Source organism: Lynx canadensis, chromosome C2, assembly GCF_007474595.2.
Source record: "Lynx canadensis isolate LIC74 chromosome C2, mLynCan4.pri.v2, whole genome shotgun sequence".
Lineage (NCBI taxonomy): Eukaryota > Metazoa > Chordata > Mammalia > Carnivora > Felidae > Lynx > Lynx canadensis.
In genome coordinates, this window is record NC_044311.2 from 11187584 (window position 1) to 11209131 (window position 21548).

At 45.4% G+C, this 21548-nt stretch overlaps 1 protein-coding gene across 1 annotated transcript in view; it reads left to right on the forward strand.

Moving 5' to 3' along the window:
* Nucleotides 1-21548, forward strand: part of OSBPL10 (oxysterol binding protein like 10) — a 312708-nt gene that overhangs the window by 213809 nt on the left and 77351 nt on the right. The window contains exon 5 of the mRNA XM_030329413.1: nucleotides 17866-18076. Coding sequence (XP_030185273.1) covers nucleotides 17866-18076 — 211 coding nt within the window. The remainder of the gene's footprint in view (nucleotides 1-17865; nucleotides 18077-21548) is intronic.

Genomic DNA, 21548 nt, shown 5'->3' on the forward strand with positions numbered 1-21548 from the left:
TGCACTATGGTTTTGAGGAGCAATTGATTATATACTTTGAAGTTGGGATGGAGGCAGAGATAAAGGAAGTCTCTAAAGGGATTTCCATATGTTAAAGGAGATTTACAGGATCCTGGGGGTCTGGCTATTGTCAAGCTAAGGTTTTTATTTTTTATTTTTATTTTCATTTTTATTTATTAAAATTTTTTTTTTAACATTTATTTATTTTTGCGAGACAGAGAAGGAATGGGAGAGGGGCAGAGAGAGAGGGAGACACAGAATCCGAAGCAGGCTCCAGGCTCTGAGCTGTCAGCACAGAGCTCGATGCGGGGCTCGAACCCACAAACTCTGAGATCGTGACCTGCTGAAGTCAGACACTCAACCGACTGAGCCACCCAGGCGCTCCAAGGAAATTTAACTTTATCTACGTTTCTCTTGCCTTTGTTCTCATGAGATTCTAGAGCCTTCTTTCTTAGGTTTTCACCCTTTAGAAAGACCTGACTGAAGAAAAGCAATTATGTTTCTTTGCTTTTGTCTGGAATTAGATGAGTGTTTGCTGGGTACTTTGGTTTTCTTATGTGGATAAATTCTTGAAAGCAAGAAGTCCATGCTGACTGAGGTGGGGTTCCTTAGTGGTTTAAAGGTTGGGAACCACTAACCTATATGGGGCCTCTCTCTTCATTAGTCTCAACCTTCCCAGAATACTTTTTTAAAAAAATTTTTTTAAAGTTTAATATATTTGAGGGAGGGAGAGAGAGAGCGAGCGAGCAAGTAGGGGAGGGGCAGAGAGAGAGAGAGAGAGAGCAAGTAGGGGAGGGGCAGAGAGAGAGAGAGAGAGGAAGAGAGAATCCCAAGCAGGCTCTGCACTGTCAGCTCAGAGCCCAATGTGGGACTCAACGCCACCAATCGCGAAATCATGACGTGAGTTGAAGTCAGACACTTACCTGACTAAGCCACCCCGGCGCCCTTGTTGGCCCTTGCGCGTTCTCCGGAGGGCTTGGGACCCACCAGCCCAGGGGGTGTGTGTATCTATAGCTGCCATTTTCCCTGAAGAGGGCAGTGTCTGGCAAAGCTGTTCATCCTTCCGTCAGCAGGGGGCAGCAATTGAGTGGGCAAGAATGGTCGTTGTTCTTCAGCCTAATTTCAGAGGTGTAGAGCTCTTTAGAGATGATCAACCCAGTGGGAAAGCTGAAGAAATTGTTCCTAAAATAAATGCAGCTCAATTAAAATCGAGTGTATTTTTCAGTTTGAAGTAATATTTTAAACTGTTTCTGTCTACTCAAGGAATTGCATCTTTAAAACATTATTATACTTTTTGGCTTTCAGTGCTTTGGGGTGGGTTGGACAGTAACATATACAGTCAGGATCTTCTGAGGAGGCCAGTGAGCATTTCCTCACGCTGAGCGTTACCTTCTATCGGTACTAAATTTACATGAAAATAGAGTCAATTTATCCCAAGAGTGGAATATGTGTTTACATTTTAGTTACGGAAGGAATTACGGCATGTGTTTATTTTGCAGTGGGGAATCATGAGAAAGTATCTGGAAGAGGAGCTAATATTACACGTTTTCTAAAAGGTTAGTTTAAAGATGGCAAATTAGCACTACCCAGCTAAGTCTAAAGGGGGATACTCATTTCTAAGTACTGAATTGAAGGAGAAAAGGCATTTTCTCTCAGTAAATGTTCAGATTCGCCCAAATTGGGCTGCCCCGCCTCTGCCACAAATATAGCAAGTGAACCACAGAGCATTTCCACCGGAAAAAAATAAACCTGGAAACCTGAAGCAGTGCCCCAAAGCCTGAAGGCTACACTTAGCGAGTTATTGAAAATGTAGTATCTCTCTGTACTAGCCAGGCGCTAAGAGGATGTGGGGCTGCTCCCCGGACCTCACGAACTTGAAGAAAAGGCACCTGCTCATGATAGGGCCTGGGAGAGACTAGGGGCGTGGTGGTGGTGGTGGTAACTTCTGGGTGGGGAAGTACAAGCTTCATGGAGAAGCACTGCTTTGCTCCAGCCATTGGAAACCTAGTAGGATTTTGACTGTGAAGGACGAGGAGGAGAGGATTTCTAGGCAAGATGTCACCCGAGAGAAAGTCAACAGGTGTAGAGCTGCCCAGGTGCGTAGCGTGTTTGCGGGGAAATTAGGGACAAGGTATATGGGCCACCTTTTTTTTTTTAATTTTTTTTTAACATTTATTTATTTTTGAGACAGAGAAAGAGCATGAACAGGGAAGGGTCAGAGAGAGGGAGACACAGAATCTGAAACAGGCTCTAGGCTCCGAGCGGTCAGCACAGATCCCGACGTGGGGCTTGAACTCCCGGACCGTGAGATCATGACCTGAGCTAAAGTCGGACGCTTAACCGACTGAGCCACCCAGGCGCCCCATGAGCCACCTTTTGTGCACGTTACACATTAATTCTGTTTGGGGATCCTGTGCTTTCCAGAGTATTATCAGGGCCAGACCTTCCCTTTTTACGTCTCCCGTTTGGTGATGGTCATGGGAAGAGAAGGATTTCCGTGAAAAAGAGAACCGTTTGAATCACAACTGCATAGGGAAAACTACAGAGAGCTCTTGAGGGAGAGTTAGCTAATGTAGCAAAACCCAGTGCTTCTTGGTACTAATTTTAATTTCCATAAAGTTAATAGATACATTAGATCCGTGAACCTAATATGAGGAAATAGGTGACAGCTAATTCCAGACTTTGGAAATCGTCAGGAAAGGTACCCACTGAGAGGGTACTGTGGATTGAGCCCTTGTCTCTTCTTAAACTCTTTTTAAACCGTGGATTTTGCATTATTACATGGTACTACAACTAAACGAGATGGGGTGGTCTGGGCTCACTTGGAGCTCAGTGTTTACATTTACAAGAAGTTACTGTATTTCTAGAACCCGCTGACAGGAAGCTGTGTAACTTTGGCATTCGTGTCATACCAGCTTACGTTTAGGGAAATGCCTCGTTATTTTGACTAGTTGTTACAGATGTGAGCATTGACTGGTGTCCCATTGGACACATATATTTTCTTGTGAAGTGAGTTTTTAAGATATTTGCAAATAGTGTGTATCTTTCTGTGTCGTGAATATCAGAATCTTAGATGGGGTTAAACATCACAAAAGTGGTGGAGGGGCTACCCCTTAGGAAGAGGAGACCCTGTAGTGAAGGCATAGGTCAGTGTTGGCTGGCTGGACCAGGGCAGGCATCTAATCCACGGCCAGCCAATCATATTTACTTCCTCTCAAATCTGAATTGGGAAAGAAAGGAAGCCAGACTTGTGAGACTGGGTAGATTCAGCTCCCCAGTGGCTCTGCTGGGATTTGGACAAGGGAGGGAAGTTTTCAGATGAGCAAGAGGAGAGAGTAAGAAGGTGGGAAAGCCAGAGACTTTAAGAGGTAAGAGACTGTGATATCTCTGAAAGACAGAGAGCAGCCCTTTCTAGTAAATTCTGGGTGCCTCCTTCCTGTATCCATGTAACAGATCCCCTTCTTGAATTAGCACGGGTGAATTTCTCTCCTTTGCTGCGAAACACTGTCTTTGATGGTGATCAAGCAGACCCAGGGAAACATGCAAGAAAAGTATGAAACCTTGTGCTCTGTCCTCTGATTACTGAAATCCTCTGTCTCGATATGGCAAGAAGAAAATCAGTCCGTTCAGAACTGGTATTGTACGTACTTCTTTCACTTGTCAATTTTTAATGCCTGCTGGTTGACATTTAGATGTGATTTGGATACCTGTGTTCATATGGATTCATCTCTTAGTGGCATTCAGACCTTCTTCTTTAATGCCACGAAGTGGGGAAGATGGCCAGTTCCCAAGGAGATGCCTAGGTGCTCTTTTTCGTATATTCGTTTACTCATTCTTTTTTTAAAGGTTTATTCCGAGAGAGAAAAACAGAGAAAGCACAAGTAGAGGAGAGGCAGAGAGAGAATCCCAAGCAGACTCCATGCTTAGTGCAGAGTCCGACATGGGGCTGAAGCTTGTAACTGTAAGATCATGACCTGAGCCGATGCAAAGAGTTGGAAGCTTAACCGACTGAGCCACCCAGGCGCCCCATACTCATTCTTCTAACCAACATTTTCTGCCTGCAGTTTGCCAGGCTCGTCCTAGATGCTAGGAAAACAAGAGTGAACCAAAGAGAAAAAAGGTCCTCATCCTCGTGGAGCTCAGAGCCCGATAAGGGTGGGAGAGCTTAACCAATGGAGGACATAACACAGACATGATGGGTCCTGTGGGTGATGGGGATAATGACCTTTTGGGGACATGATGGAAGGCTGCCTGGTGAAAGCAACCTATAACATGGTCTGAAGAAAGAGTTAGAATTAACCAGGAGAAAGGCTTCCATGGACTGCTTGGAAGTTGAACCTGGAACCCATCCAGGTAGGGCCTTGTTTCTCAATATCAGATAGATTATTTTAGAGGCTATGAGGAGTTTGGGACTGTGGTGTGCCCATAGATGTCTAACGTGCAGTTAAAATGTCTTTTTCTCTCTGGGAGATTGGTACTGGAAGAGACTCAGAATTAAGGCTGAAGTTCCAGGGCTTAAGATAAAGTGGAAAATACCTATTCTTCTTTGAGTAGAAGTAGTAACACCAGACTTGGGGCAGTGGGGAGAATTTCTTGGATATGCTGGAGAACCATGCCAGTGTGTTAAAACTTCTTGGAACTCTCCTCTTCCCTTCCTCTCTCTCTTGTTTCTTCCCTTCCTTCCTCTTCTGCCACTTTTCTCCCCCCATCTTCCTCCCTACATTCCCCCTTCCTTTCTCTTGCCTTCTCTTCTCTTTCCTCCCTTTTTTCTCCATTTATCCACCCAACAAATGTTTGTCGGGCATCTCCCATGTGAGTAGAGTCCTTTGATGAATAAGGTGCTGTGGGCCCTCCCCACAACATGGCGGTGGATGAATTGATTGGTTCAGTCAGCAGGCTGGGTCCTGGAGTTAGTCATGCATGGAACTGATTATAATTTAATAAGCTCTATTTGTGTGTTTATTGATATGACTAGTGGCCATGCATTGCACACACTTACACTTGGCTTTCTTAAAAAGTGTGCACCAGAGTCTTGAGGAAGTGAGGAAAATAGGAATGGGTCCATGCCAGTTCATTCTGTTGTTGGAAAGCAGTTTTCAACGCAGGCCTCTGCACAATGTGGTTAGCTCTTTTGTAAAGTGCGGTGTATTCTATATCATTATTCTATCTCTCATTTGAGCACCTTGAGGATTACATTGTAAGCAGTTTGTGTGCAGGAGTTGTGTTCTCTCTTTTGTATAATGGTGACTGCAGTGTCATTTACTCGGTGGAGATACGATAAATATTAATTACTGGTGGCTTATCCCTCAACATAATTTTCCTTGTCAGATTAATGAAGCAGATTCCTGATAAATGCGTTTGTCTCTCCAGAGTTTCATTTGCCAAGCCTTAAATGCTATAAAGGATTTGCCTGGAGGCAAAAAGTTCTTGTCCAAACCCCCCCCCCCCCCTTTTCAAGTGCCCTTTGGAGATGCATTTCTTTCCTGAAAATAATTGGCACAAGTGAAATTAATTTTAGCTGGAAAAGAGAACAGAACTGTTATATTCTTGTCTGCTACTTTGGGTTGATATTGGAACTAAAAACAATAATTAAGTTTTGAAAGAGAGTAGCAGGCATTTAGTAGGTCGAGCGAAGGCCCGGTGTGAAATAAATATGTGCTACCAAGCCGAGGATAGGATACAGCTGTCTATTGGCAGGTTTCCTTCAGGCATTCTTAAAAACAAGCTCTTCCCTCTGCAAAATAAAAGAATTTCCCAAAATAGAGATTAAGTACCAAGAAAATGAGAAGTTCTTTGAGAAAGGCCGAGCATGGGTGTGGAGTATGCGCGAACACAGGTAAAGCAGGCTCGAGAAAATGGTTTAATTTCCGACTTGCTAATCTTTGGGTGGTGGAGTCACGTTCTCCAGAAGGTGAAACCTGATAGGCCAGCGAGCGTTTTTGAGATGTGGCTGGTCAGCCAGGTGACCTCTGAAGCGGATCAAAAAGACAGCCTTTCAGTTTCCGTTGTTTTACGTGCGTGACGTATGTTCAATAGTTTCTGGCTAGAAAATGGCCGAGAGGAACTTAAACGCTTACTGAAGCTTCCACCGCTTTTGCAGGACAAATACTTACCCTTGACTATTTAGGTTTTGCTTGTGAATCACTCTTTCTTTCTGGGGATTTCACCCAGCGTTTGTGGTCTAACCTGTTCTCGGTCAATTCAGAGTGAATTGGCCTGTGGGTCAGCCAGCTTGCTCCCAAGCATCTCCTTCCTTTTAGGTAGAAGTTAGGGCCTGGTGGGCACCAAACTGTGTGTGTGTGTGTTTGTGCACACGCACACAGAGCGCATGGTGGTGTCCTCGTGCCCCCTGGGAATGAGGCACGGGGCAGAGAAGTTTGGGTCCAGGACGGTGGACTTGGTCATGACATCTCCACGTCCGTGGATTATGATTTGGGCCCCAGGGTTGTGCAAAAGGAGGGTCACGATAACCATCCCTTCCCCGTGGGCCAGGGCAGGGCTGGGAGGATAGGAGATAGTGACCGTGTCAAAGAAGAGCGTGAGAAGAGAGCGGGAAGCGTGGTTCCTGCTTTCTGCTTTGCTCTTTAGCTTCCGTGTTGGATTCAGGTTCAGACGCAGGGCCCGGGGCAGGCTTGGAGAAGGTGGCCAGATGCCCTTCCCTTGTCCTGGGGAAGGACGACGTTCAGGTGAATCTGCTCCCTCTGGCCCTGTGAGGCTTTGGGGATCTCGGGAGCAGTTTTCCATTGTCGCGTTGTCCCTGGGACCTTTTAGGAGAGAAGTGTGGTGTCTTCGAGAACTTTCTGGATCGACGTGATTCTCCCAGTAGCCCTTTCACTCCCTTTGCTCGGGACTTGAGCTTTCTCTTCCGGGGGTGGTCCCGCCTTCCACGTTGTTGCTTCCACCCGGAGGACAGGGACCCTCTGGACTCCCCTTCATCTTACTTGCTTGAGTTTTCTTTACTGGGTAGGGAAACTTCCTGTTTATAGAATATAGTTGACGTATAACATTGTGTAAATGTAAGGCGTACAACACGTTAATTTCATACGTTTCTGCATTGTAATAGGATTGCCCTTGTGGTGGTATTTAGTGCCTTTGTCACATTACATAATTATCCTTTCTTTTTAGTTGGTTGGAGTAATTAAGTCCTAGCCTACTAGCAAGTCGGATGATTATAGTCCCATATTGTCTAAATTAGCCACACCGCGTACTAGCTCTCTGGGACTTATTTACAGCTTATTGCTGAATACGGAAACTTCTTAATCTCTCTTTACTTCACATTTGTTGAGGGGCGTGTGCAACGAATTAAAAAAATGAGCTGCTGTTTTTATGTTTTGGGGTTTTTTTTTTTTTGAGGGGGATGATGCGGGGGAGGATTACCAGTGGAATCGGTTAAGAGAAAAAGGTGGTCAAGAGGGAGAAAGAGGACAGCTCCCACACTGCTGAGGGAATACAAATGGAGAGTTTTTGCAAGGATGAGCTGGCAGTGTTTATCAAAAATTTAAAATTAATGCTAAGTACCCTTCAATCCAGCAATTCCTCTTCTAAGAGTTTATTTTAAGAAAATCATTATAAATTTATGCTGGGATTTAGCTAGAGAGAAGTTTGTTGAATTGTAATTTGTCACAGAGAAGAAAAGACCTCTTTGTGATGTCCAGCAGCAGGAGGGAACCGGGAAATAAATTGTGGCAAGTTTGTGTGATAGAATGGTCTGCAGCCTTTTTTTTGTTTTTTGTTTTTTGTTTTTTGTTTTTTTGAGAGAGAGAGCGCACAAGTGAGCGAGGGGGCAAAGAGAAAGGGAGAGAGAGAGAGGAGTGGGGTTCACGTGATGTGGGACTCAAACTCCCAAACTGAGATCATGACCTGAGCCGAAGTCAGACGCTTAACCGACTGAGCCCGTGGTCTACAGTCTTTTTTATATACAGTATTGTCAACATTTATTGACCCGGTATATGGAATAAGAAAAGGTTATGAGCGGTACTGTGATGCACAACCATTTTCATTAAAGGTACATGCAGAAATACGTTGTAAGCACGTATACCGAAATCGTAATGTATCTTTTTCTGCTTTGGGTTGTGTTACGGTATTGCTTCTTTTGATTATTTGTTTCTTCTGCGATAAGTATTACTTCCGTACAAGGGAAAAAAAGAGGGAGGAAAGATGTTTTCAGTGAAAACAATGCGGAATAGGGGCTAGTAGCCTGCTGTGGGTGACGCTTCTGCCCGAGTCCAGGTTTAAGGGTGTGGTGCCCGGGAGGCCAGCCTTGGTTCCAGAGAGTTCCTGCTCCTACGTCTGTGCTCAGCACCCCGTCCTGGCCTGTGTCTTTGTGTGTGGGAAGCAGAGAGTGCAGATAAGTGTGTAACGAAGAAGACTGATTAATTACTGATCCCTCGCCTTCTACCCCAAATCCTGCTGTTGACCATAGGGTTCTCTTTGAGGAGATAAGGGAGAACTCCTTTCGTATCGTGCACCCCTCTTTACTAACATGTTGACACTTAGTATTGACATACTAACAGGTTTTGTTTTTTTTTTTTTTAATTTTTAATGTTTCTTTTTGAGAGAGAGACAGAGACAGAGTGCAAGCAGGAGAGGGGCAGAGAGAGAGGGAGACACAGAATCCGAAGCAGGCTACAGGCTCGGAGCCATCAGCACAGAGCCCGATGCGGGGCTCGAACCCACAAACCGTGAGAGCGTGACCCAAGCCGAAGTCGGAGGCTTAACCGACTGAGCCACCCAGGCGCCCCAAACAATACTAGCTTTTAACTGTGTGTAGGCAACTTCTGTTACATAATCCTGAAAACGCTTTCTCCACCGCAGTTTTTCCTGTGTCATAAATTACATGAGGACAAGTGATGGTGGGTTTGCAGGGAAGGAGCTTTGACGCTAAAGCCAGGGTCTGCTTTGCCAGGAGTTAAAAGTCTTACACAGTGCAGCCGTTAAAATGAGGTCTGTCCTTATTGATGTGGAAAGATAACTGTGGTGTGTATGTTAGTTTTCCAGGGCTTCAGTAGCAAAGTACCACAAACCCAATGGGTTAAACAATAGAAATTTCTTGTCTCACAATTCTGGAAGCCAGAAGTGTAAAATCAAGGCACTGGGCAGGGTGGGTTTCTGCCGATGTCTAGGAGGGAAGGATCTGTACTGGTCTGTTTCCTTGCTTTATCGATGGACATCCTCTCCGGGGCCTCATCATCTGCCCTTTGTGTCTGTCGGGGTCCAAATTTCCTCCTTTTATAAGGACACCAGTCATACTGGATCACAGTTCCCTCTAATGTCCTCACTTTAACTTAATTTCCCTAAAATGAGTCAATCTCCATATAAGGTCACTTTGGAGGTACTGGGGTTAGGACATCAACATAGGGGTTTGGGGGGAGGACACAGTTCAGCCCACAACAATGTATTTTCCCACTATTTAAAAAAGAAAACAAAAAAACAAACTGTACCCGTCAGAGAAATCTCAAACATAACACATTGGAGAAGATGATGTTGAACCTCCATGCCCCCCCCAGCTGCAGCACCCCCAAAGCCAACGTGGTTCTATCCTTACTCCTCCCCACTCTCCCTGCCCCTTTCCAAAATCTCAGATTATTTTTAAGTCAATCTAAGGCATCACAGATGATTCATTCTAAGTGATAAAAAGTTAAAAAAAATTATAAGGGATGATCCTTTTAAAATAAAATAATTTGTGCACGATAAGTTAGAAGAGTCAGAGTAATACCAGACTATGAATAGTGCTTTTACTTATTTCTAGGAGTGGGATTACAGGTAATTTTTACTTCCTTCTTTGTAACTGTTTTCCCTGACTGATTGTGTTGTGATGGTGGCTGATAGAGTGAGCCAGCCTTTTGCAATCAGGAAAAAACAAAAAACAAAACACCCCCCCCAAAAAAAAAAACAAGCTATTTCCAGGTGGTAGCAAAGTGGGGGGGGGGGGGATGAAGAAACCATGGAAGAAAATTGATCATAATTGTTTTATGAGGCAGGAAGTAGTATTTTGCTTCCAGAATATGAGAAGGGTAGAGGAGGAAGTACACAGGGCCATGTCTCGTAGTGTAGAGGGTACTGGAATGTGGGGACAGCCATGACAGGTGACCTCAGCCAGCACATCTGGTCTCTGTGAAGTTTTTCTCCAGTTTCCTGTTGGAGAAGTGAAAGTGACAGACCGACGGAACCCTACGAGTCATTTGGCTGTGAATGCGATTATCTCTTATTTCTTGAACATCTCAGTATGGGTTTGCTTTCTAGGAGTTTGAAAAGATAACATCTGCATGTCGTGTGTGCAGTGAGGGGTTATTATTGGGGTTGGTGAGGAAATGATTGTGGAAAACCCAAAGGTGGAAGATGGGACAGGAATCTGTTTTTAAGAAATAGAGCAGACTCATCCCACATCTTCAGAAAGTGTTTGAATGTGTATGTGCACATTTCAGAATTTTGCCTTTGCCTTCTGCTCTTGCCCAGCATGGGCTCATTTATAAATAGCACTGAAGCTTGATAGCAATCACATACTTATTTAAGCTTTGGAGGGACCAGAACAGACTGGATCTCCTTCATCTCTGGATTGGTCTTTCAACCACTCTTTTTTTTTTTTTTTTTAAATGTTTTTCATGTTTTTTTATTTTGAGAGAGAAAGGGCACAAGCAGGGGAGGGGCAGAGAGAGGAGAGAGAATCCCAGGCAGGCTCCGCACTGTCAGCATGGAGCCTGACGTGGGGCTCGATCTCATAAACTGTGAGAATCATGACCTGAGCCAAGATCAAAAGCCCGATGCTCAATGGACTGAGCCACCCAGGCACCTGATCTTTCAACCACGCTTGTCTTTGGTTTCTGTCGCCCTCATCTCATATAATAAAGGCCAGGTGTCAAAATGTTGAATTTAAGAATGCCATTAGCCTGTCCTGCCTCCCAGGAATGGGGTGAATGGAGAAATCTGGAGCCATGGCTTAAGTTATTTAGTGATGGTCAGCATCAGTGATGACACCATGAAGCCCAGAGCAAAGTGGGTTTCTCTGTCAATTTTCTAAAAGGAAGAGTAGCTTCTGTTACCAAAAAGATGAATGGCTAGTGCTCAGCACTCTTCCGTTTGGCCAGTTGAGATCTGCTTACGAAGCAGTCTTCAACTTGGAAGTGGAAGTAGGATGTCTACACTTTCATAGCTTTGCAAAGAAGGCAGACTTTTATGTCCTAAGGCGTAACAATGACTCCAGCCCTGATTCTCCCCTCCACCACCCAGAGCTGAGGGTAAGGGGAGGTCCTTCCAGAACAAGCACCTGTTGAGAAAGCCGAAGGTGCTCTCTCCCCCCTGGAGGCACCAGGTCTGGGGACCCTCCTTCTGTCCCCTCCACACCAGCGGGACCAGTGGAGGCCCTTGAGGCAAGAGAGAAACTAAGCAGATCAAAATAGCACCACAGAGGCTCTGAAGTTAATTGTTCTTGAAGGCACAGGCCATAAAAGTAGCCTGCACGCTAAACATAAACTTGATTGCCTACTAAGAAAAAAAATTCAAATCAGACTTAAAATCTCCGAACATGATAGCCAGGATGTCTAGGCTACAATAGAAAATCACCGTCCTGCCAAGAACCAGTAAAATCGCAACGTAACGTGAATGAGAAAAATAACGACCTGCTGCCCAAACCGAGGTGGCTCACATGTTAGTTTTATTGGAACAAGTTGCCACACTCATCTGTGCGTACCTGGTCTGACTGCTTTCAGGCTGCGGTGGCAGAGTCCGTGTCTCAGACGGACACCCAGTGGCTCCAAAAATCCTTAAATATTTTCTATCTGACCTTCTATAGGAGTTTGCTGACCCCTGCACGAAGGCCATCGAAGACCTAATGGTCAATTTTTTTTGGAGATGTTTGCTTCTCCCCCCCCCCCTTTTTTTTCTTTCCTTTGGTTTATATTCTAGAGCATTATGTTCCTTACACTGGTTTCTCCATTCTCATCCTGTGTTTTCTTAACTTTCTTCTTTGTAACCTTGTGTGTGTAGCCCGCAGCCTCCCGCCATTGGAGATGGGCCCCATTTCCTCCCATTCATCTTTGTCCCTTATGGCCACTGTCAGCTTTCTTAACCCTATTGGGAGATGTGGATTTGGTAAGATCTGTCCACTAGATGGGGTTTTCTTTCTCTTGCTCACATAATAAGCCTTGAGAGATTTTTGGGGTCTACATGGTGTTTAGGACTGTGTTTGGATGGATAGAGGTGTCCCAAAGGGGCCCAGGACCCCGCCTAAAGAGACTCTTGGTAGGTTATCATTCCGGGGAGGTGCTGTGCCAAGAGGGAATAAGAAGGAAGGTCGGATGTCAGGTAGGAAAGTCAGCAGGGAGAAGAGATTGTTCAGGTGTGAGGCCAAGACTTACCGTGCTCCGACACTCAGGAGTTTGGAGGAAATCTTTGGAGATTGGAATGCCAGCTCTCCAAATATCAACCACACAATCTGTTGACGAGGCAAAATGACCTTTATTATTTACCACTGTAAAGGAGAACACCACATCCACAGGGCATTGTCCGTGTCTCTGAGTGGGGAGGGCAAAGTCAGAATTCGAGAATTTGAAGTTTGGCTTACAATACAGGGGCTCGATTCCAGTTAGGTACAGATCAAGATACAGCAGTTTGGGATTGGTGGGAAAAACTAGGCAATGATTTTGAGGCAAGGCATTCAAAGGATTTTAAGGTACAAACTGTTGACAGTTTCCTTTACAGATTTGATGGACGTTTCAGGAAGCTTCTATAACGAGCTATCAAACCATTTTTGGGATGGGAGTCTCTTGGAATATTAAAGTAATGCTAATGAGGACAGTGGAATAGTAAATATATGTTAATGGAGGCAGTAAGGTCTCTGTGTGTTTGTGTGAATGTGTCTGTGTGTTCTAAAGATCCTTGGAGCGTGGCTTTGAACCTTAACTGAGGGCTTTGGCCACGTGAAGAAGTGCCTAAGTCCGCCAAGAACTGATCCCTGACCCAGAGGGGAGACTTAAAAGCGGCTTCTGAATTCCACCAGGTGAAGGGTAAATGCTAAACCAAGGCCACCTTGAAGTTGGCATCTAACTGGTCTACTTCCAAGACTGACAGATTGAGTCACTGAAGGTACTGGGAACCTGTGAGCCCGGGAGGGTCTCCCAACCGCACAAGCAGGCCCTGGGAACTTTAGGAAGCGGAGTCCTAAAGTTTGGGAGGTGCCTGATGCTGATCCTTTGATTATTAATGGATTAGTGACCGAGCTGGTGTTCATTGACATCTGGCCTGTCAGGCCTCTCCCTGAAAACCTGCCCCTGGCTTTGCAGCTCTGAACAGCCTGAAGCAATCGAGACCCTTGAAGCCCCTGTCGCCGTCTGCCCCCTTCAGGTCTCTCTTCAGCCCAATCCTAAGCTCGTTGAGCTGAGTGTCTTAGGTTTCAGTCTCTTAATCGTGGTTTCAGGTGTCAACCAAGAAAGAATTCATTAAAAATTGAAGTCAACGGGCATTTATTTGGGTAATTAGAATTGCAATTCGGAGACACCGTTCTGGTAGAAACCTGACTCTTGTTTCAAGGGAGACAGAGAAGGGGGTGGAGTTATAAAGGCAGAAGGTTGAGCGCAGTTCTCTTTTCTATCCTCTCTACAAAATGGGGATTGAAACTAGGTTAATTGGGATTGGTGGGGTTAATATGCAGACTAGGGATTGAAACTTGTCAGAGCTCACTGGCTCCTTTCCAAGTGAAGAATGCCAATGAGTCAGGCCTCAGGGTGCGGAGGGAGTTAAGTCCAGGCTGCAGGCTTGCAGCTGGAAAAAAGTTCATGGGTTCTAGAATGCACGTAAATTCCTCCTCCCTGATGGCCCCCGACCCTGTTTTAGAAGAGATTTAGCTAGGCTTGCTGACTCCTTTTTGAAATCTGTTACACAGTTTTATTGAAATAAAGCAATAAAATCTGCAGCCCCTGATTTTGTTAGCATTAACTCCTGTGATTTGTTTTTTGTAGTGCATATACCATTATTTGTGCTATGAAAAATGGGCCATAGCATCCCCCGCCCCCCCCCCCCCCCCGGAAGTTTGCTTATCTGTGAAGTTCAATGTGACCTACATATGGTTGATTTTACAAACCTCAGAGCTGACATTTTCAGGTGTGGATCTCTGAAATTTCATTTGGGGGTACCCTGTACACCTATGTTATAAGATGCTGATGCCCCGGATTCTGGAATGCCAGAAAGAAACGAAACTTGGCGCATTTTGTTTTTGTTTTTATTTTTATTTATTTATTTATTTATTTAAAAAAAAATTTTTTTTTTTCAACGTTTATTTATTTCTGGGACAGAGAGAGACAGAGCATGAACGGGGGAGGGTCAGAGAGAGAGGGAGACACAGAATCGGAAACAGGCTCCAGGCTCTGAGCCATCAGCCCAGAGCCCGACGCGGGGCTCGAACTCACGGACCGCGAGATCGTGACCTGGCTGAAGTCGGACGCTTAACCGACTGCGCCACCCAGGCGCCCCTGTTTTTGTTTTTAAAGACCATGAATGACTCATGTTGGTGTGCTCCAGAAAGAGCGTTTAAGGGCTCTGGTTTGAGACTTGCGTGATTAAGGTAAGCGGTTCAAAGGCTGGTGGCAGTAGGTGAGCCTACTCGTAGGTGCTTGTGCCTTGCTCTTCCGTCGATGAGCCTGTAAAGGAGAGAGGGAGCGCTTTGAAGAACTTGCTGTTGGTATTGTTGCGTCCAGCTTTTTGGTGCCACGTACATCCATCTTCTCATAGGTGCCCTTAATTAAAATTAGATGTGGAAAAAGCTGAAACTTGTTCTTCCAAAGTCTGATGAAACCTCTTCATCAGTGCCTCTTGGTCTTAGAAATGTTGGAGCCACAGTAACTGTGATATACCGTTATATCACAAGGCTTGGAATCCCGCCTTTCTTTGCGGCTCCACTCAATTTCTTTCGGAGCCTGATGAAACTCATGTGAAGGTGACATCAGTTGTGTCATTAAACGGTAGTTCTGTTTTGCATCACATGGAAAGGGGGGCAGAAATGAATCTTGAGGAAATGTCCACAATGTGTGTCAAGCACTGTGCTAGGCTTAGTTTGAGTATTTTCAGAGAGCAGATTCCATTTCTGGGCATGTGTCTCTGTTGTAATGGAGTAGAAGATTCTAGAAGTCAGTTCTATGTTTTCATTGCCTGAGATTTACCTAACATTTTATTCAATACTATATACAATTGGGATACATTTCTTTTTATTGATTAAAAACAAATGTATCCCATCTCGTTAATGGCTTGATTTTACTCACCTTTTCTCTTGAGCGTTATGGTATCATCCATAATAGTCAAGAACATAATTTATTATGTTTCTTCGTTACATCTTCCCTTTTAACACATCAATTTTCTAAGACAAGATTTTATGATAGGAATTTGCGGAAATGTTGACTACGACAAATAGCTCAAAATCTACTGCTGTTAGTTCTATATATAGAACTGTCAGAGAATACATAAACACTTTATCTAGTGCAAACTTAAATTTAACCAGTTGGTAATATTTCTTGGTGAACCTAAACTTATAATGGAGGTATTATTCTTTACTAAATCTTCAGCCGTATGTTGTTAATCGCATAGAATGATTTCTGTAGACTTTGTGTCAAAAGTCCGTTCTTTTGCACCTTTGAGAAGCGAGTGACTAAGGATTCATTTATTCATTCCACAGATATTTTACTCTACTTGGAATATACCCTTGAACAGCACAGATATGATGGTCCCTGCTTTCATACTAGCACAAATGAACACAATAAATAAGTAAATTTTAAGTCAGGTTGGAAGGTGGTAAGTGCTATGGAGAATAATTAGTAATGAGGATAGGGGATGCCAAGGGCCGGGCTGGAGATGCGGATTTTTTTTTTTAAAGATTTTATTTTCAAGTAATCGCTACACCCAATGTGGGGCTCAAACTCACAACCGTGAGATCAAGAATCATATACTCCACCAACCAAGCCAGCCAGCTGCCCCTGGAGATACAGTTTTAAATCATGTAGTTCAAGGGCACCTGGGTGGCTCAGTCATTAAACATCTGACTTCAGCTCAGTTCATGATCTCATGGTTTGTGAGTTCAAGTCCCATATCAGGTGAGCTCGAGTCCCCCCCTCCCCCCCTACTTTGGGGTGAGCTCAAGCCCCGCTTTGGGTGAGCACTGCTTCTGTCTCTCTCTCTCTCTGTCTTTCTCTCTGCCCCTGACTCACTTGCACTCTCTCTCTCTCTCATAATAATAATAATAATAATAATAATGATAATGATAATGTGGTTCAAGAAGCCTTGTTGAGGAGAAGGTGGCTTTTAAGCAAAGACCTGAAGGCAGAAATAAATACTTATTGAACCCCTGTTGTGCCCCAGGTACTTTTTTTTATAGGAGCCAGAATGGCCAGATGTGACCTCTGTAATCTGCAAAAAAAAAAAATAATAATAATAATTTGCATGGCCCGAGGATTGGCGTGCACACTGAGGTGACAACTCCAAGCCATGTCTGTGCAATAGCCTTAACAGTGATTTAGAAAAAAACCCATCTTTTCAAGTAATGACGCCTATTTTGGTAAGTAGAATTGCAACGGATGAGGTTTTTGGTTTTTGCTTTTTAAAAATTTTTTTTTTTTTATTTCAGCAGATCACTACATAGACACAGCAGGTATCTGTTTTCAAAAAGAAATAGAAAAATAAGGCGTAGCACAGAATGAGTTTTGTGTCCAAGTCCAGCGGTCTTTAACAGAATTATTGCTTCTCCCCACCTGATACCATCATGATGATAAAGCAAGGATCCTCCAGGGAAGACAGTGACAGAGCGAGTTATGGCTTCAAATTAAGGATGGCTGTTGTTGGGTGGGGGTGGGGTGGGGGCTGAAAGAACAATGGCCCAGAGTCTAGAAGCCAGCAGTTGGCTGTAGCCTGTGCTGTTGAGCAGCCCCCGGGACCTTGGGCGGGTTGCTCAGCCTCCCCCACTCCTTAGAGTGACTGCTTATTTGCTAGATGCGTGCTCGATGCACGTCATCTTGTTTGGAAAGTTGTGGAATGTGAGGGCCATGAACCTCACGAGCGAACCCATCAAGTTTCTTTTTTGCTCTTGACTTCCTTTCTCCTTGATGTGTCAGTTCGAAGATGCAGTTAGCCTCTGGCTTATCTGCCGCTTCTGAATTGAATCCAGGGCACAAAATACGGTTCTTTAGGGTTGTCCTAGCTTTGGCTCTGACGGAGGGCTGGCCGTAGAGTTCCTGGGTTTTCTTTCCTCCTGGTGTCTCACACGGTGTCAGGAGAGAAAGTCTCATCCGACTTAGCATTTTTGGGGTGGTGTGGTTCAGTGCTGGCTTGACTGTGATCTCACTCCTACCCGTGCCAGCCTGAAATCTCACTTCCGTTTCTTGAACTTCAGAAAGACTGCCAAGGACATGGGCGCTGGAGCTGGGAAGAAAAGCAAAGAATCAGCCTAGCTCTGAGGCAAAGCTGTGCCTCATCCACTGTCTCAGATAACTGTTCACATTTCAAGAGCCTTACCGGTGGCCCCGAGGACTTCTCCTTTTGATGTATTTATTGTTCACTTGCCTGCAGGGGACCAGTAAAATGATACATGCTGATGGCCCTGATGGGCCCTTTCAGCTGGACAGTTCTAAAATGCTCCTGCGATCAGAGCTGCCGCTGTGTGCCTTTGGCCACATTCACATAGATGTCACCTGGCCCGCCTCGTCCGAGGACTGCTGTGTACTGAACACCCTCCGAGCTGACTCCCATGTCACTTGCAGTCTGGGGGCGCCGGTTCCTCTCCCCACTCCCCTCTGTTGTGCCGTCCTCTGGTTTAATGAAGAGCTGCTCCCCAGCCTGTCGAAAGGCGGACCGTTCACTCTCCCCTCCGTGCCGTCTCTTCCCGTTTTGTAGATGATGAACCAGGTGGAAGGACAGCAGAAGAACCTCGTGCACGCCATCGAGTCTCTGCCCGGCTCTGGCCCCCTCACCGCCTTGGACCAGGATCTGCTGCTTCTGAAAGCTACCTCCGCCGCTACCCTCAGCTGCCTGGGGGAGTGCCTCCACTTGCTACAGCAGAGTGTGCACCGGGCGGGCCAGCCCGGCCACAAGCCGGGGGCCTCAGGTAAGACCTTCCAGCGGGCCCTGCTGTGTCTGCGACTGAGTCCTGTGTGCGCGCGTGTGTGCGTCTGCCCCCGTGGCCTTCCTCCTCTAAGTCCTCCATCTGTCCACCTTCCATCTGCCGATCTTTTTTTTTTTAAATGCTTTTATTTATTTATGTTTCGAGAGACAAAGCACAAGAGCGTGAGCGGAGGAGGGGCGGAGGGAGAGGGAGACAGAGGTTCTGAAGCAGGCTCTGTGCTGGCGGCACAGAGCCCGATGCGGGGCTCGAACTCACCAACCTTAAGATCGTGACCTGAGCCGAAGTCGGATGCGTAAATGACTGAGCCACCCAGGCGCCCGCCTCTGTCCGCCCTTTTATTCCATCTGTTTCCACATTTGTCCCTCCCTCCTTCTCTACCCAGATTTGGGATGTGTTTCTCTTTGACCAGTTAGAACTCTCACATCCCATGAAACATTTAACCAACACGTTGACACGAATACAGCGGAACTCCTTTTAGACTTGCTGCCGTCATGTTCTGTATCTCATTCCATTTGTGACTTTGCACTCAGCGCTGCGTTTTTGAGACACATTGCCAGACGGTCCGTTTTTCTGAGCGCGCCTGCGATGTGCGTCCACCGTGATTCGCACCACGCTCTGACGAAGGGCACCCGCACTGCTCCCTGCGTTCTGCCCGGCTCGCCTCGCTCAGCGCCTACCTACCTGCGTGTCCCCTCGTGGACCTGCCCGAGCGTTTCTCTGAAGCACACACTGGAAACATTTCTAATTCTTTATCAAGGAGCTGGAGATGATGAGGCATTCCCTTAAGATGCCCAATCCTTTTGGAGGAGTGTTTAATCAATAAGCAGATAGGAAGGTATTAGTGAGGATTAAATTCAGTGATAAAGGTGAACGTAGCCGAGGCCGGTCATGTCGTGTGTAATTATAAAGCATTAGAGCGAGGAGACCCAACAGACGCCTCTTTGAGCTTTGTTGCCCGGGACTCACTTAATGAGGAAACGAGGCGACTTAGGTGATGAAAGAGAAGCGAGGGTCTGAGCGACAGTCTGTAATTCCTGCTGTTCTCAGGTCTTCCTTGCCCTCCGTTTCACTGAGGTTAAGAGGGATGTTGGTTTTCCAGAGAAGTTTCTTTGTGTCGTACTCAGCATCATTTACTGAGCTCCGATCCTGCTAGTATTTGGCCTCCGGTACCCGTTTTTTGAAATCGTCACAGACTAGATGCATCATGCCCCTCATTCGCATGAGATGCTGAGGCTCATAGCAGGAAAATGACTGGCCCATGGCCACTCATCTAAGTAGCAGAGCTGAGGTGAGAGACGGGCACTCCCCATTGGGCCTTTGTTCAGTTCAGAACAGACCACCGGTGGCCTCTGGGGACCTCAAATGGGGGCCGGCGACACTGTCTTGCTCACGTCACAACTTTCTCACAGATGGGTATTTTGTTTACTTTTCTCTTTATTTGGGGGAGGAGCAGAGAGAGAGAGAGAGAGAGAGAGAGAGAGAGAAAGACATAGAATCCAAAGCAGGCTCCAGGCTCTGAGCTGTCAGCATAGAGCCCACCATGGGGCTTGAACCCACGAACCGTGAGATCATGACCTGAACTGAAGTCGGACGCTTAACCGACTGAGCCACCCAGGCGCCCCTCTTTACTTTTCTCTTTAATAATTTCAGACTTTTCAGAACATTACAAGAATAGCATGAAAAAATTCTCTTATATCCACCTCCAAATTGCCCAAACGGTAACAATTTATGATATTTGCTTCATCACCTTCTCTCTCTCTATAGCATATTATAATTGTCTAACCACTTCAGAGTAAGTTGCAGAAATGATATCTTCACTCTCATATGCTTTAATGTATTTCCTTAAAAAAAAAAAAGACTATATATCATGTCGTTGATATAATGTCTCCTATACAATGACAGCGCAGTAAGTTAGCATGGATGCATCCTATTCCCCAGTCTGTAGACCTTACTTTTTTTGCCAATTACTCTGTGAATGTCCTTCATAACAAAAGAAAAAGTTTCTGGTGCAGGATCCAGCCTAGGAGACGATGTGTGTATATTCAGGCACAGAGTAAAGATGCCGAAACTTGCTTTTCTCTCTTTCTTCTTTCTTCTCTACTTGAAAAATGGAACTTTAATGCTGAGGTCCCCATGAGACTCCTTGACATTTTCTGACCTGGATGGAGTCTCAGTGGCCCTGGTGGGGCTTGGGCACAGATTCTGAGTTATACTGGAGGCTATTCAAGGTGTCCGTGATCTCTCCCATAGTATATCATAACTTCTGGCCTTTGGAACCTAATGGGCACATTGGAGGATCTTTCGCCGGTAAATGTAAACTCGGACCATTTTGTTACTCCTGAAATGAAGCCCTTACATCTTCCTTCAGGGTTAGTTTCTAGCAGATTTCTAAATTTTTTTTCCTGATTTAGGGGGTTGGAGGGACAAAGCTCAGGTGGAATTTCAGAGGTAATGAGAGGTTGAAATGGAAATGATCTGGGAGGACCAAGCAGTGTCTCTGAAATTGTGTCTTGTGCAGCATCACCTCCTTGTGTCTTCCTTGCCCGTTCCTGTGCCCCTGCCCCATTTGACTTTCCATCTTCTCTTATTTCCAGCCCCTTTTTTTGTTGTCGCTATATTTATTATATTCACGCTAAAAGCATATTCATCCAATGACAGTCCGCAGACTTACTGATCACTAACGTTCTCCCGTTCTTCCTTTCCTCATTTTTATTTTTAATTGAGCATAGTTGACCTACTGCCCTAGAATAAATTAGTTTCAGGTGTACAACATAGTGATTCAGCGATTGTATACACATTACAATTACAATGACAATATATATACATTACAAAATGCTCACCACCGTGAGTGTGTATTACAGTGTGATTGACTCTATTCCCTATGTTGGACTTTTCATCTCTGTGACTTATTTTATGACTGGGAGTTTCTACCTCTTCATCCCCTTCACCCACTTCACGCATCCCCCGTCCCCTCCCCTCCCCTCCTTTTAACCATTTTTTTAAGTTCATTTATTTATTTTGAGAGAGAGAGGCAGCATGAGTTGGGGAGAGTTGGAGAGGGAGGGAGAGAGGGGGAGAGAAATCTAAGCAGGCTCCACACTGCCAGTGCAGAGCCCAGTGTGGGGCTCGAACCCACAGAGCCATGGGGTCATGACCTGAGCCGAAACCAAGAGTCGGATGCTCAATGGACTGAGCCACCCAGGGTCCCCCTGACCATTGTCACCAAGGGATTTGGCTGAAGGTTGAAGAATAGAGGGAGCATGAGGCATCATGGTGGTTATTTTGTTTTCTTGTCATCTTTTCAGCTTTTAAAAATGTTTATTTATTTATTTTGAGAGAGAGAGGGAGAGAGGGAGAGAGGGAGAGGCAGAGAGAGAGAATCCCAAGCAGGCTCTGAGCTAACAGTGCAGAGCACGATGTGGGTCTCGATCCCATGACCATGAGATCATGACCT